At 32.2% G+C, this 18,451-nt stretch overlaps 1 protein-coding gene across 1 annotated transcript in view; it reads right to left on the reverse strand.

Moving 5' to 3' along the window:
* spg (dedicator of cytokinesis spg) overlaps positions 1 to 18,451 on the reverse strand; it is a 288,431-nt gene that overhangs the window by 115,179 nt on the left and 154,801 nt on the right. The window contains exon 7 of the mRNA XM_075380362.1: positions 3,330 to 3,414. Coding sequence (XP_075236477.1) covers positions 3,330 to 3,414 — 85 coding nt within the window. The remainder of the gene's footprint in view (positions 1 to 3,329; positions 3,415 to 18,451) is intronic.

Genomic DNA, 18,451 nt, shown 5'->3' on the forward strand with positions numbered 1-18,451 from the left:
GCAAAATTGTTATGATTGTTTTTTTTTTTCTGATAAATTAACTTTCCACAGAAACTTACAGAGAAGCTTGTACATGGGAATATGGAAATAAAATTTTGTAGCGAATAAAAAATTAATAATTTATCAAATAAATTTAAATTGTACTCTTTTTGATCAAACCTCGCATAAACATAAATTACATTCATCAAAGAATCTTCCAAAAGATAGTTTTGGAAAATTGAAATCTGGTACAATAGTTTTTACACGGGTTCTAGGCACCCATAATGTTTTAAATAGTTATAATAACACAACATTTAAAAAAAACTAATTCCTCCTAGGATAATAATAAATGAAGGTCAGACTGATCTGGTTATCTGAATGTAGTTTCTTAAATGAATAGAAAATAGAAACGTGCATTTTTATTTTATATAAATTGGAGAAGAATATGTGATCTTGTACAGTAAAAAAAGGCAAGGAAACATATATTACGGCATCAGGATTAGTGAATTTAGTTGTAAAAATGTATGCAGAATAAAAATAGTAAAGTAAGTGAATGATTAAAATATGTGAAATAGATGTAGGATATTAAAGATATGTTGAGGTTAAGAAACGGACTCAAAAATTCACGGAAACAAAAATGGAAAATAGAGGTAGAAGCGCATCAAAACAAACAATTGAAAATTAAAAGAAAATACTGTATGTAAAATTTTCTCCAATTTTTAAATAAAATAAAAAATGTAGCGAAAATATTTCCGTCCTTTTTTAGTTCACTGAATATTTTTATCATACATAAGAAAAGAATTTATTAGTTTAATAGACTTTTTTGCTTAATCATCAATCTGATATTATGACTGAGTTGATTGAGGAAGAGTCTACTAACATAATCTTTGAGGAAATTAATGTTTTTGCGGATAGTTTCCACATTAAATACTAAGCACCTCATAAGAAATTCAACATGAAAGTGACAAATTCTGTTTTGAAAGAGAAATTCTCATCAAATATTGTCAATAAGGAAGAAATTATGCTATCTTAGAAATAAAGACTTTCTACACCTATTATATAGATTCCACTTAACACATCATTTAAATTTTTTAAATTATGAAGCGTAAGACGCACTTCAAGTTATGCATATAAATCAGTAAAGCGGTAAAAATCAAAGAAAAACATTTTTGTGATAACAATAAAATATATACAATATATGTATAGACTGATGTTTATAAGTAGCAGTCACCTTTTGAATAATAATGTACAACTCATCTACTCTGTCTACCTTATAAGTATAAAAATAATTACAACTCTATAGAAATGCTAAATATAGCATTTTTTATGTTTAATTACTCATTATAACAAGCAACCTCAAAATATTTTTTTTTATCGCTCAATAGATCCATTTTTCTATTTTCTTTTCTTTTATTATAAAAAAAATTAACAGTAATTTAATTCAGTTATCGCATGCGAGTTTTAATCACACAATATATACAAGCAATCGCAGAATTAATTCTACAAAAATAAAAATCCTATTTTAAATTAAAAGAGTCACATACTAATTAAAAATATCTTCTGAAGAATATTCCATACATTTTGAAATTATGTTGTTTTTATTTAATTTTTAAAAAACCATTTTTCTGCATAAGATGTCTGAACCAACACCAAGACAGAACAGGGAATGAATGTTAATACGTTGGAAAGTTTATAAGAAAAAGAAAAGAAAACATTAAATAGAAAACAGTTGCAAAAGAACAGCACAGTTACAAAAACAGAATGTGGCTACCTGTTACTGGAAGGTAAGAGAAACATTAAAAAAACTGAATATTATATAGAACCCTGGTTCAAATTCCTTGAAAACGGCAATTATTTTTAACTGAATCAGAAACTGGTCAAAATTAAACAGGGAAAACCAAGAGTTAAACTGTAACAGGTACTAAAATTTATCATTAATACATTAAAATCTCAACAAAAAGAATAATGAAATATTTCATCTGTTAAAAGAATTATTTTTTTTTAATTTTATATACCATCTGAATAAACAGCCAAAAAGTACCACAGACTCAACATCTCACTTATGACAATATCTTCTAAGTTTGTTTTTTAGGAAACAAAAATTTAACAAGCAGATTCATCTAGATCCAGCTGCTACTCATCACAAAGTCATTTTTAAAAACTCAACTACCAAAAGATTAATAAATATACATAATTCTCTCGCTTCTTATTTTATTTATTCTTGTGACTTAATTTAATTATTATTTAGACAGAAGAAATTGAAATGAAGTAACATAACGTAAAAGAAGTTCAACTCCTCAGAATAATATTTTCACACTTCTAATTTACTGAACTCAATCAAATTCATCCAATTGGATGAAATAATTATTATGAAGAGGGTAATAAAAAAAAATAACTACAAAACCAAAATTATTGGATGCACCTCTTACTGTCATTTTCTAAAAGGTTATGACTTAACAAGAATAATTTATACAATCTTTTGAACATCTAGTACTAGAATTCTGTCCTATTTTATACCTACCATAAGTACAAAATGTTTCTTAATTAGTTAGAAAAGTTTCATCGCCTAAAAGATAAGATTCCAAAGATACTAAAGGTAGAATAGTTCCGAGTGAGTCGACTATCACTTCAAAACAGACCTCTGGAATGTTTCACGATTAATAAAAAAAAAAAGGATTTCATCAAACAACTCCTAACTATCTATTTAACTGTAACATAGTGGATAAGAGAAGCCTATTAGATTTCTAAAGTAGCATTTTCTTCAAACTTTTTCCGAGGTATTTATATCAATTATTAGTATATAAATTATAAGCGTGACTATAAACTATTGTTTTTATTGCAGTTGAATTAACGCTACCAACAGGTTCAGGACCTGAATATGGAAGAGATCTTTTCATTTTGTAAAAGGTTTTACTTAGGTATTAGGCACACGCTAAGAAACTTGATTTAATATATTCAACCCAGAAAAAAATCATTTTTTGTTAACGTCTTTTAGCATTATTTTTATGCGTGTGCCTAAGCTAAATTTTTTACTTAAAAAAAATTGCACAAAAAAATGATTATTAAATTTTTAAATAAGTAAACTTTCCTTATCTGTATATACAGAATTTACAGGAAAAACAATAGTTAATCTGTGGTTAAACAACTACAATAATATCTAAGATAATGTCTATTCCTTGATAAATTTAAACGTACATAAACGCAAGTAATGCAAGGACAAAAATATAATAATTATAAAATATGATGTTGAAGAAAAAACAATGTTCATTAAAAAACCAACATACTCACACCTACATACATACATACATACAGACATAGAAAGCATGAGACAGAGAAAATGCAAAACTTACAACTTGATACAAATCGACAATGCTCATAGAACTTGGATCTACCATTTCGGAAGCACATCTTGGTACCAAATCTAATCCAAGTTTTCTGTAACAGAAAAATAAAAAAAACTTAAAGATTTACTGCATGCAATATCACACTATTAACATAAACAACAATAAACTAGTCAAATGTTGGAGCAAAATCCATTTTTTCCCATAATATAAATATCCAAATGGCAAAACGATAAATAAAAACATAATTTTATCGATCATCAAAGATGAAAACTCAACGGTACCCAGACATCTTTTAATACATAACTGAGAAAAACAGGCTATATGATTTGAAAAGCTGTTTAACTAATTTGACCATTAAATTAAACCAAACAGGTAAATTTCCGGAATGAACAATAAAGCACTACCTTGTTGAATTACCTTGTTTAGACCCACCTGAGAAAGAAGTTTGGAAAACTCTTGCCAACATAACAATTAGATTTAGGTTTTTTTAAATAAATTAACCCAATGTGATCATTAAACGTAGGAATTTTCATGTAAAAAGTGCATGCAGCAGCTGATCAAGACCTATCACAGACAAAACACACTAAGGTTGAGCAACCACAGAAAATTTGTGGCACTCATTAAAATGATCAAGGGCCCACTCGTAAAAACAAGATCATACAGAGGATTCCTTTTTTGTACGGCACATATATGCCATTACTAGCTGATCAGAATAATTCAAGAAAGAAGGTTCTCTACTCTCTTAAAATTCTTATTACAGAGCCAAATCAGAATGGTAAACAACAACCTAAAATCTATTCATCTCAAGAAGAGTAGACAATCAAATAATAGTTCGACCAAGATTTCACCAAAGCTTGATAGAATTGATGCATATATGTTTTATTTATAACTGACCTGCTGTTCTAATAACAAGAGACATATTTAAAATTTAAATCAAATTTATTAATCTCTTCTTGTCACGAATTTACCAAAAAAAACCTAAAATTATTAAAAATTAAATTAAAATCTCTCCATAAAAAGTAGTTCTGGCATATTATTTGAAAATGAGAAAGCAAAATACATACTTTAGCAGCAAAAAACTTTTAACCAAGAATTTTTTCCCAACATTGTAATGTAAGAATTTAATTTTGAAGTAAATATTTGACAGTTGACATGGAGCAACGTGAATTAAAAATTACAAAATCATCAGTATAGAGTGAACACATAATGACTTTTATTAAATATTACTCAATTTTGTTTATTACCAAAACAAATAAAGTTAACGCGTTAGGGACTGTTTTTAGGAATCTACTAGTCCAATATAAATACAGAAATTTCCATTATCAGATATCCGCGATAAAACTCTTTTAAACCCTCTTTTTCTAACACCTTAAGAATGTTCAAAGTTTCAAGCTGTGTCATATACCTTCTCCAAAAAGAAGAAGACACGGGGAATAGCAAAAGAAATCTACACAGCCACTTTGACGGCGATTAGTTGATCGGTAGAAGATCAATTTTATCAGAACCGTATTGCTTAGGAATGATGATTTTTCTCAAAACCGTACCGTTCTAGTCAAACTACCACTCTAGTCTGTGGTTCATCAATCTCCCTAATAACCTGTATAATACACTTGTTAGAGATATAGATGGCAATGAACATATTTCTTCGGATATTTAACATATTTTTTCGGGGATCCTAATAGTCTCACACACATATAAAAAAAAGAAACCGTTAAGAAAATTTGTTGTACAAATTTACAATTGTATTACTGAATAATTTCTACTATTAAAGCTTGTGCGGTAAACTGAAAACAATCTTTTTGGTAACAATTTATACGATATTGCTGTTTAACAGTTTTAACATAATAAACGTACTGCTTGTCCTTAAGTCGGCTATTAATCTCCTACACCAAACTAACAAAAGTATGATTAGCATCACAACAATACAACATGAACTCTTCCAAAATAATCGTTAAAATTCTCATAATGTTTAATGAAGCCTGCTTCTGTATTAAGGTAATTTCTAATATACTCATTAGCAGGAAAGACATAAACATAACATGTTCATGTCAGGAAAGACGTGACGTAGTTGAATCTTTACTTTTCAATTTATAAGTGGAAGTAAACAAGAAATTAAATTGAAAAATGTGGGAATAATAAAGGAATACTCCAGAAAAGAACATTAAATTATGCTGATGGTAATGTACTTTTTCTTAAAATAGGAATGATTACAAGAAATAATGAACCGGTCAAAAACTGTTACGGCGTGATAGCGAACTGGCGATGAATAGATTACACCGTTAAATGACAGTGAAGTGTTGTAAAAGTAACACAACCTAATGGAAGAATGTTTCCTAATTTTGTTGCAGGTTTAATCGAGGAAAAACGGGTTACACATTGCAGCAGAGAATATTCATGACTCCTAATAAATTAGATGTGCCATTTATGCCCAGACCCAGAATGCCTTCACAGAAAAGTACGGTGTGAATGCACCAAACAAGTCCTCCATCAAGCGGCTATACAATAAGTTCCCAGAGACAGGAAATCTGGCAGATGCAGCCTAAAGTGGTCGATCGAAAGTGCTAACCACCAGAAAAGTTGATCGACATACAAGCTGCATATTCTGTTAGTCCCAAGAAGTCTGTGTAACGCCTATCTAGTCGGTCTGGTCTCTCCATTGGTAGTGCCCACACATCAGTACACAAGTGTTTAAAGATGCATCTGTACAGAATTCATATCGTTCACGAGTTGTTAGCTGCAGACACTAGAACACACATAGCCTTCTGTCAGCGGTTCATGTCATCTATAAGAACTCGCCGATTGGTTTTGGTCTGATGAGGCGCGGTTCCACCTCGATGGATATGCGAGATATGCAGAGAATTCATACATTTGGTGTATGAAAAATTCACATCAGACGAGTCTCCTCTGCACAGAAAAAAAAAATGGTGTTTGGTGTGCGATTTCACATAGGGGAATCTTCATGACATTCTTTTACGGCACAGTGAACTACGAGCATTAAATACAAAACGGTGCAACAATTTGTAAACACTATACCCGCAGACCGGCTAAAGTACACGTGATTTCAGCAGGACAATGCTACGGCTCATACAGCCGACAACACTATGACTTTCTTGGATCGGTGTTTTCACGGACAACTGATTTCGAACGGGTTACGGTCACCTCAGTCTCCTGATTTATCCACTCCTGAATTTTTCTTGTGGGGATACCTTAAGGAAGCCGCTTACAAAATTCATCCTGATACCATTCATGAATCGCAGAGTGAAACTGAACGATGTGTCGCTGCAATTGCTAACAAATGTTACAACATGTATTTAAGAGCGTGTAACATCGAGGGCCACTATCGGTAACTTACTCATTTTCCAATAAGACTGCATCGCTTTTTGAACGTTCTAAATTAATTTTGAAAGAGGCAGTATATAGTCATCGACCGACCCTATAAATATAGCTCTTGAAGATTCTAAAAATCGTTTGCCCTCTGGGCAATACAAGGTACGATGTACTTATGTAGCAAGTTGAGAAAAAAATAAAAGGCGCCTCAAACGAAATTTTTAGTTTTCTACCGAATCTATATGTTAAAAATCACTATTGTAAAAAAACAGAATAGTATTGTGAATTTTACAAACGAAATGCTATTTGGATATGTCAACGATTATACACAACCGAAGAATTATATTGTAATCTGCTAAAATAAGAGAAGTTGTGAATGAAATCTGGATTTCTACTACCGGTCTGAATATTGTGCTAACGACGGCTGTAACCGCAGTAAATTATATAAAAATGAGACGCCTAAAATCAAGAATCTTTTTTGCACTTTGTAGTACATGAGTGCAGAGTGCAGTAGATTCAGCGTTACTATTTCATTACGGGGCAAGACGGCTATCAAGTGGAAAATCTTTCCGACGTGTTTATGAATTAAGAGATTAAATCCCCATTTTTCTTGAAGAGGAAACCGACCGGAAGTCGAGAAGTTTCGAGACGGTTTATTTGTGATGGAATTGAGCTACTTGATCGACATATTCGAGAAATTAAATACCTCGAATCTTCAACTTCAAGGAGAAAATACACATATGTTGGATACCAGTGATGAATTTAATGCTTTTTCTAGAAAACTGTAATCGTGGAGCAGAAATTTAAAGCAAAAAAAAAACCTAGAAACATTTGCAAATGTGAATGAATCTATTAAAACTTAAACGGCTGAAGAACAATACGAGAAAGTTGTTCTTGTAACCGCTGAAAATCATTTAGCCATGCCGGCATGGAATTTTAAAAAGTATTTCCTCGCCGAGGACAACTTGGTAGCAAGTTACGAGCGGGAGATCCAATTCGAAGCGCTCCCGAAGGGTTCTCAACTGCCGAAGAAGAAATCCTTATAGACTTCACAGGAAATGGCGAAATCGAAAGACAATTTAGTAAAAAAATCATTCTTTGAATTTTGAGCAGAGGTGGATGACGAGTTTTCTGCGCTGAAAACAAAAGCATTTCGTGTACTACTTCCGTTTTCAACATCCTAATTTGCGAAATCAGATTTTCTGCGGTGGCCGCTTTGAAAACAGAATATAGATCTCGGCTGAATACAGAAAAAGAAGTGAGAATGTATATTTCTAATATTAAACCTTCCTTCGAAAAACTCTGCTCTGCAAGACAGGACAAGGGAGTATCTAATAATTATTAAACTTGTTTTTAATTTAGTATCGATAAGTTAATTATTAAATTCAACGTGCAGTACTGTAGAGTCCTATTTATTATATCGGTGTAAATGTGTATTTTATTATTTATTATGTCAGAATGAACTTTGTTTTGCTTTACTTTCAGTAAATTAATAATTTTTGTTAATATTTTCTTTTCGATACGCTCGCGCCCCCCATTTAATGTTATCACGTCTCCCTAGTGTTATAAAATAAAAAAACGTTAGGCGACGTTGCTTATCTAATTAAAACAAAAATTCATACGTAGACAGAGCAAATAATATTCGAGGAAAATATTTTTTTAAGTAGTATCCCATAATTTTACACGAAAGTAAATATTATACAAAGCTAAGGTCGATGTTTTCAGAAGGATTAATATAATTCCAACAGGTGGCATCAGATATTTTATTTACCGACCGTAAATTCTGTCATTAACCGAACTAAAGTAGTACTATATTCTTTTCAATCCGGCAGTCATTCCGATTGTGCTCTTTCGGTTTTAATATTTTACCTCTATTACTGCAATAGATGAGGGACGCTGCCGAATAAGTCTATCGTCTAAAACGAGATAATGTTATACAGGTACAGAATAGAGTAGAGTACTGTAATTCCTACGATGTTACTGAACCGGTTGCTCGTTCGCGTAGTCGTAAAGCGAAAGGAAAGTAAGACGGAGATAAAACAAAGAAAGATACGTATATAATAAAAGAGAAATAACGACGAGAGGGAATTATAAAGAAAGAGGGAAATTTTTTTTTGATTACCCAGACCCTTCTAACAATACTATTTCATAAGAGAAATACCTCCTACTATCTCGTCGCAGGCCAAAGGAATAAACCGGTCGAGTTAGAACGAGAAAGAAAATACTATGTAAGGTGGGGATATAAAGTGAAAGAATCAAAAGGACGCTTGTATTATGTTAGGGGATTACGGGTTGTCTCCACTCTCCGCAGTCTGGCTAGCACCGCTCTGATTCACCAAACGTACGTTTACTCGGCTAGCTAGCCGACTCTTGACAGCTGGAACCTTGTTTGCGCCCTATACTACAGAAATCTTCTTTCATACCTGTACAGTGAAAAACACGTCGTCAGGTGCTGTAAGGTTTTCCACACCCTCGTACATGTAAATAATACCTCGAATTTTTTTTATTAAAACGTACCGTTTACAAAAACAACCTCGCGTGCAAAGTTTATCAAAAATAAAATATAAAATGTCCCTACATATATGAAAATGTTTAAATAATTAGGACTACAAATCTTCAAGTCGGTAACAGGGAAAAAATATCAAATGTAAGACATTTTTTTCCTTAAAAATTTTAAATTAGAAGAAACAACGTTTAGTTGAGCCGACAGAAACTTAAAAAGGGCTTCAGCTCGAAAACATTTACTACAGTAAATAAATTATCAGAACGGGTTCGGAAAAGTATACAGAATAAAGGTCGGCCAAGCGGACAAGAGAGATTAACTAATTAATTTTTTTTAACAAATTAAGAAAAAATTTTTAGTTTTTCACAAATAACGACTTTATTTTTAATTCCGTATAAAAATAAAAAGCGCTTCTAGATAGCCGAGGAAATTTTGCACAAAACCTCCCGGGTACTTTTTTCTACAAGCGAAACGAAGAACGTTAGCGAATTTTACAATAAGCACCAAAACAGCGCTACGGCAGAGCGGCTTGGAAACCGCATACGTTCTCGTATACGCTAAGACCGAACGGATAAATTAATAACTTATTAATTTTGCTCGTAGAATGAATTGCAAAGTTTTCCAAAATCGATGAAATCTAACCTTAAATATTGATAAATAACGTATTTTTACATAAATATACGAAGTCGCATAAAAATATCTGTTTTAATTAATTTTTTATAGCGTCATTTTCACGCGTTTAACATTTACTTCCTAAAACTCGTTGAAAAGTTAAAGTTTTTGAAAAACCATCTGTGCCATCCTAATATAAACGTTTTGCCTTACAAATAATAATATATTTTTATACTTAATAAAACAGAATTAATAACGACCGGTTTGGAGAGTTAACCGATGTACCGAAACACGCTTTTTCTAAAAAAAATTCAATTTTTAAATGTCGATAAATAAACAAATAAGATACAAAAAAAATATCCCTTACGGAACGAGCAGCAGAATGCTATATTGACTTTTTCATTTTGTGCAATCTGTTTATTGTTATAGGTGTTTTATCGAAAACTCCTTACAAACGGAAAAATTGTAATTAGAAAAGGCGATCATCGCGAATATTTTTATCGAATGTAAGAACCGACCGTCCTATTTTCCTAATGTAGGAAGATAAAGAAGACTGCCGAAGGACAGCAAAGATTGCGGAAGAAAAAGCCCAGTAGCGGCCCGACGGAGGAGGTCTGCACTTTCTCCCGTGTCGCTCTTTTCAGGGCCACGGCCAGAGCCCAGCCAGATGCATTAATGGAGCGAAAAAAGTTCCCTAACTTCGTATCGCCTACCATCCTTCCCTAATTCTTACGATCGTGTCGGCGCCAGCGCATACGACTCCCTCCTGAAAGGGGAACGCATTGCATCCGTCAAACACTAGAGCCCCCTGAAAGGCCCGTTCCTGCTAGGCCGAAAGGCGCTAACACCGAAAGGACTTCAGGAGACGGACCGAGGTGGAATCGCGCCCGGAAAACCAAGCTCGTACGCTACTCTCCTACGGTCAGCCCCGGTCGACAAATTCTCCCCGATTTAAAGGATCGGATCGCAGTCAATAATTCAATCCGTAAATAAAACAAAATAATTATAACCGTCGCTAAATAAATAATAACCCGCCCGATAAAACGAACGATACAGCAGCAAGAGACATTTGTCCAGGTTCTGCGATCAGTAGGGAGATACAAATTCTCCCTACTAATCCCGTACTAAAATGCAAAGACAGATTTGCGTTTTATCAAAACTTGCGAAATTCACAGTAGATCCGGAATAACGGCCGATCAGAAATTAAAAATACTTCGAAAATTTTACCGATCGGGTCGTATGAATCTGTGTTTCTGATTTTTTTAATAATCACTAACAGGAACAGAGCTACGGAAGTTTATTTATTATTACGCTACCTGTGCACGATTGTAAAATTCGCTTAGAAAAAAGTACCCCAGAGATCTTTTATGCAAAATTTCTTCGGTTAACTATAGTGGTTTTTATTTTTACACGCGACTAAAAATAAAGCCGCTGTCGGTGAAAAACTAAATATTTTCCCTTAAAATTTGTTACGTATTTTCCGAACCCGATAATTTATTTGCCGTAGTAAATATTTTCGAGGTTAACATTTCTATCGACTTAGCTAATTAAGACTCTTTAGAATACGAGACTGTTTTTATCTTATACGTTACGTTTTTCAATTGGTTTTTTTCTTCAAGTTTTCGGCAAAAAACTATGAATATAACATTACACAATTTAAAATTAAGCGACGATCATCTACGTAACCGCATAATTTTTAATTTTAAGTAATTACAAAAAAAACATACAACAGGGGCAGCGCAGAAACCTTTTTTACAAAATAAAAAAACCGCATGAATATTTATTTCTATACGGCTGAATATATGTAGTGATAATGACATAATAATGCTATTTTTTTCTTTCTATAAATAAATAATATACAACTGTAGAATTCATACCTTATCAATCAATATATCAAAGAAGGTAATTTTTATTTGTGTAGTAAAACAGATCGGTTGACTTTTTATTCAAAGTTAATAGATTATTGTTAAGATAATAATAATTATCTTTTCTGCTAAAATCGCTGTAGTTTACCTTTCTAAACTCCATTCTTTTATCACATGTTGACGCGTTTCAGAATAACTCCATTGCATCGGTACTTTTAAATCTGTTAATCTTTATGTAGCGTTTAGTCAACCCACGTCATGTCTTATTAGAATTAGAATGAACGTTTCAGAAAATTTAGAAATTTGTTTTTGAAATTAAAACCTAACAATAAAACGATCGAAACGAGCAAATCGACAAATAAACGGATGTCTTTTTCAAGAACCTAAATTTATTGAAAACAGGAAATAGACGAATAAAATTAAAATATAAGTATTATCATTATAAGAAATAAACAAGAAGAAGACCAGATAAGGTATGACGTCAAATGTAGGGAGGAGCGTTGACTAAACGCTAAAGAAATATCCAAAAAAATTACGATGAAATTGTGAACCGTACGGTAAGAGTCTCGCAACATCATTTCTTCCGATCAAAAAACAAAAATCTGTCTAATGTAAATAGAGCTGTTTTTAACAAAACGACACTGATTTCAAAAAAGGTAAGACGCTACATTTCTATCATCAAAATCCGTTATTAATTTAGAAATTTAGGTACTTACGTATTAACCCACCGCAGCTTTAGCTTTATTTAAAAACAAACTAGTCGATCGGATTTCGGTGGAAAATGAATAGTCTCTTTATTAATTTTAATAAACGGTTATTTATATTTTTTTTATTTTATTAACCAAACTTAACCTACGCTCGCTAACCTTGACTAACTAACAGCAGGAGTGTTTTGATTATTTAAATAATAAATAATTGCAATAATGACTGAATTTATTAAATAAATACTCAAAAAATTACGGTATTAATTAGTCGAGGTTAGCGAGCGAAGCGAGCGTAGGTTAAGCTTGGTTAATAAAATAAATAAACATAAATAACCGTTTATTAAAATTAATAAAGAGACTATTCATTTTCCACCGAAATCCGATCGAGTACTTTGTTTTTAAATAAAGCTGAAGCTGCGGTGGCGTTAATACGTAAGTACTTAAATTTGTTTAAAAGAATACATGTTAAATATATGTAATATACAACAATAGATAATAAAAAATGTTTAAGCGTTCCATATAATATGGAAAAAATAAAGATTTGTTAAAAAATTCTTACCGGCCCGATTTCATTTATTAAACAACGAATATTCATAAGAATTGTATATTTCTGTAAATGCGATATGTACTACATATAAATGAAATCGGGCCGGTAAGAAGTTTTGTAACAAATTTTTCTTTTTCTTTCTTATTATATGGAACTCTTAAACATTATTTATTATTGTATATTTAACATGTATTTTTTTTTTAAAGAAAATTCTAAATTAATAACAGATTTTGATAATAGAAATGTAGTGTCTTACCGTTTTTTATATCAGTATCGTGTTGTTAAAAACGGTTTTATTTATATTACACAGATTTTTGTTTTTTGAGCGGAAGAAATACGTGCGAGAATCTTTTACCGTACGATTTACTTCATTGTAATTTTATTTGATATCACTGCGTTTAGTTAGATTATTCTTTTTTTGTATGAATTAGCGATCTTATGGATTTATTAATTAAATTGATCGCTTTAGAACGAACAAATTGAATTTCAAGGCCAATTTTTTTTGTCGATTCACTTCTTACTATATTACCCGACGACGATGTATTCTTTTACGGGTTTGCCTTCGACGCCTCGTCAAGCAGGAACAGGGACTCTCTAAAAAGTAAATATCTGCAGCGTCCATTTCAGACAATCTTATAATTTTGTCAAAACTTTTTTTAACGCCGTAAAAATGAAATTCAGTCTAAAAAAACTGCAGACACCGAATCGTAAATACTACTATAAAAGGTTTTACGATTGACAGTGCGACAGTACATAGGTTAGATGGCGCCGATGGACGACCCCATTCTCTCCTAGTCGTACGAAACAAAGTCGGTTGTAGTCGCGTAACTTCGTAGCGGAATGGATTGAACCCTTATTCTAAGAATTTTAACTGAAAGGCAGGCTATACTTTCAACGACGAAGATATTACCTGTAACTGAAAATATTCTAATCAAATCGATGCGTTACGCTTGAACGTACATTAAAAAAAAAACACTGTAAACGTCCTTCTGTTTTAAATTAAGTAAAAAATTATACTATATAAATTAATATGGTGATTCGGCGAATTAGGTATGCCTATATCTTAGTTATAAATAGAAAAATAACTATAATAATAATAATATTAGAAAAAGAAGTAATCATTTTATTCAGAATCAACCTATGACTAATGAATACGTAATGGTTATTGAACGTTGACCTTTAAGCAATGCAGCCTACAAACACACACGTCAACATACACTGTCTATACAGTATTATTATTGTTATTATTAGTCGTAAAAATATTCTCTACGCGTTACAAAAACTAAGCGTACATTAAAATTTTGTTGTAAAGAATTTTTTTTAATCTTTAAACAGAGACGAGTCATTTATATAAAATTTAGAATTTCTTCTTCGTCTTGTTTGTTTATTAATGTATAACCAAAAATCTCTGAACCGATTTCAATGAAACTATCATCGTCGCCAAGATTAAAAGATACTCTAGGGTAAAATAAACCGCATAATTTTTCGATAAATTTAATACTTCCCTTATAAATAAATTATATTATTCATACTTTCAAGAACAGTATTTTAACCGTTGAATTGCAATAGGGTATTCCTACAAAGCGTAGAATTTTTAATACCCGACTCGTAGTTTTCATGAAAAACTTAATCGCTAATTTTGTGACGGTTTATTACATTTCCTGTTTAAAACTTTCTACCGCTTCTTAGTAATAGTTTCATTCTGTAATGCGTACATTGCTGATAAAATAATTCGAAAACATCGATTGATAAAAATAAATCTTACTAGGAACATTTTTATTGAAAAATCTTATCAATTTTTTTTTTTTTTTTTAATAACATGACTCTTAACTGTGTATATATTTAAATTAGTGGAATAATATCTTTGCCGACGAGTTTGAAATCTAATAACTTGATTCATAATAACGAGAAAAAATTATTTTAGTCGTCCATGAAATTATTTATATTTACCGATATTTAAAATATCAACTTACTTATATTTTACTGACATTTTGTCTTAAAAAATACTGAAAACAGAAAGAATGTTTAACCTAAATCCATTTAATGTCGGTGTCACAAAAATAAAATATATATAAAAATAGACATTGTCGCGTGTTCGAGGCTCGAACAGGTATTGAGATACTAACAAATACAAACGTTTATATTAGTTTAACAAGATAGAAAATAAGGCAAATTAATAATAATAATAACGAAAACATTACGTACAAAACAATAATTCAAATAAGGGCAGGATTTATTTAAAGGTAGTAAAAGTCATAAAAACCAAAATTCAGTCCGATCGACTAAAGACATTATAATGACCGCTATTTAACGCCTTTAACAACTACTATTGTATTAACAACCAAATAAGAATAGACTGGTTTAAGGTTCGTACAATTCCATTCCTGCAAATACTTTCCTGTTTACAACAGAACTACGTTACCAATTTATGAATGAATTAGACAGATTTCATAAGAAAGCTACCTATAGTAACGGGTATCATGATTCGAGTTATAAGAAAATTTCAACAGTTATTCGCCTTTCACATCCCCCAAACCGCAAAACCACCGTCAGTCCAAAAGTTTATATATGCATTTATATATATATATATTTCACTTTCTTGTGGACACGATAACTGCCGTAATTTTGCGCCAATCATTTTCAAATTGATACATAAAATATAACGACCCAAAATCTCGTTAACCGCCAAAATCGGACCGTGGTGGTGGAAACAAGGGGCTATTTAAAAAAAAAAAAAAAAAATCGTTATAACTTTCTTATTAACTAAAATATCGAATTCGTTTTAAGTTTCTACTATTCGTCGGGTAAGGGCCTAAAACTTATGTAAGTAAAGTTTTTTGATATCACCAACCGTTGCCCCAGACGTTGGAAAAATAGGGTTTCGAAGACAAAAAAATCATACCTCCTTTAATAGGTACAGTATCGAATCGGTTTAAAGTGAGCGTTAATCCTCTAAACATTACCTACAACGTTTATCTGAAACGATTTTTGACATGACCAACCCTTAAATGGATGATCAAAATGTTGCTGGAATTGTAAGAAGATGGGGCTAGTCGTACGTTAAACACGTGAAACTTTTTTTCACAGGCAACCGTTGTTGTATCGAGTAAATTTGAAGTTTTTCTTAACTTTAAGGTGGAAGTCTCTTTTATCCCCTACTTTTCTTTTTCCTGTTTAGCCTCCGGTAATTACCTTTCAGATAATACTTCAGAGGATGATATGTACGAGTGTAAATGAAGCGTAGTCTTGTACAGTCTAAGTTTGACCGTTCCTGAGATGTGTAGTTAATTGAAACCCGACCGCCAAAGAACACCGGTATCCACGATCTAGTATTCAAATCTGTGTAAAAATAACTGACTTTAATAGAACGAACTCTCGACTTCCAAATCGGCTGATTTCGGAAGATTCGTTCACGACTAGAACAACCCGGTGGGTTTTTACCACCTACTTAGCACAGGTGAAATCTACCTCCGCCTTCCGGCGTGCCGAAAGGGATTTTTTTAATTCTTTATCACTTTCACTTATTGTCTACTAATAACTCGCCGAACAATTTCCTATATTCACTCCTGTCCTCACCGGAATACTTGTGACGTCACTTCAATCGCATCGAACACACCTCGCAGCGCTCGCTTATACTCGCTTCATACTAAATTTCCTCCTGGTCCGAGCAATCTTATAAACCCTGATCTGCAGACTCCGCCGCATTCCTTAACTGTTGAAGCGTGAGAATTATCGTCCGCTCCGTTACATATTCCGATAAATTCCTACTCTGGTCCGGTAACCCTTCTCATCGAACAACAGCTTTGGAAGTGTGCCTTTGACGGTACTACAAAAGACGATTGTTAGACGGACCTGTTAGCCTGAAAAAAATAATCTCGTTTAGATTCCTTTCGCTGTTATTTTCTCATCATTTCTTCACGATTGTAAGGAATCCATTACGCAGGACCGTTATACTGGTCTTGTTAGAATATCCTTTCAAACGCCTAATAATTAAAATTTCCTCGTTGTTCTCGCCAAATAAGGATGTTTAGAACGATTTTGGAGTAATGATTTTCCATTTATCGAAATTTTTTACGACATAAGTAAATCGTCAAGTACAGTTGTTTTTATCTAACGTTAGTTTTGATAAGCTTAGTAATAAACGGGAGGGGGGGCTCTAGTGGTGAACGCGTCTTCCCAAATCAGCTGATCTGGAAGCCGAGAGTTCTAGCGTTCAAGTCCTAGTAAAGCCAGTTATTTTTACACGGATTTGAATACTAGATCGTGGATACCTTGGTTGTTGGGGTTTCAATTAACCACACATCTCAGGATTGGTCGAACTGAGAATGTACAAGACTACACTTCATTTACACTCATACATATCATCCTCTGAAGTATTATGTAAACGGTAGTTACCGGAGGCTAAACAGAAAAAAAAAAGTAATAAACGGGGAAAAAGATTCTGTTTAAAATAGTCTGGTGCAGAGAGGAAAGTACTTAATACCGCGCAATAATATTCGAACGTAGTTCTTCCAATCGCTACTACAAGCGCTGATATACATATACAAGGCCATATATGGCTAGAGATAAATACAGTACATATTATCCGTTTTCGTGTGAAATATTAATCGCTACAGTATTTCTTAATAAACTGCCAAATAAATCACGTACATAAAACGGCTATTGTATTTTAATAAACGCTTATTCGATTCGTGAAAACGACCGTACCGGATTATTTTTAATTTTTAAAAATAACTATTGCTTACTGAAATAACTATTAATTTATTTTCAACGGACTACAACTAAAAACCGTCCGTAATGGTAATTAAGAAAAATTAATTAACACTCACTTAATAGGTCGTATTTTAAAATCTGTTAAAGCACAGACAAAAAAGAGATACTTTTCTTTATGTTCAATTTAAGAGAGATTTGAATAACGAACAGAAATTAGTCGGAAAGAAAAATAAAAAACGCCCTAAAATCTGTTTATAATTAATAAAAACCGAGTTGTTAGGTTTGCATATCGGCTGCTAAAAGATAACACGAATAGTATAACCCGGCTGTAACAATTTTTTATAAAATAAAATAAAAACAAAACCTGTCTCAATAACACACATAATTAATGCCGATTTTTTGGCCGACCTGACACGAGACACAAGTAACAAACATATCGCAACGTGTAACGGGATATGACATGCGAAAAATAAAATTAACATTTTTTTTTATTAACTACCCGTGTAATTTCTACGGTTATTGCGTACGAGTAACAATAAATAAATATTTTATTCCGGTCGGAAAATAACATCGAATTATACGTTATATAAATCACGCGAAGAAAAAAGAGAAGACACTGCTGGTCGTTCCTAGCAAATGTCTGGATGGCTAGAAAGAAATCTCTATCAGAGCAACGTCACAAAATTTAAAAATAAATAAATTTCCCCGGAAAAGATTTCTTCTTTAACTCCGGTAGTACTGATTTTGAAATGCGAGATATCACTTAGTATATGTAGAAAGAATATGATGACGTTAGTTCATTTATCTAAAAATTACTGCGTCTTGAAAACGAGTGAAAACAAAAGAAATACGATACG

Source organism: Lycorma delicatula, chromosome 12, assembly GCF_047948215.1.
Source record: "Lycorma delicatula isolate Av1 chromosome 12, ASM4794821v1, whole genome shotgun sequence".
In the NCBI taxonomy this organism is placed as follows: domain Eukaryota; kingdom Metazoa; phylum Arthropoda; class Insecta; order Hemiptera; family Fulgoridae; genus Lycorma; species Lycorma delicatula.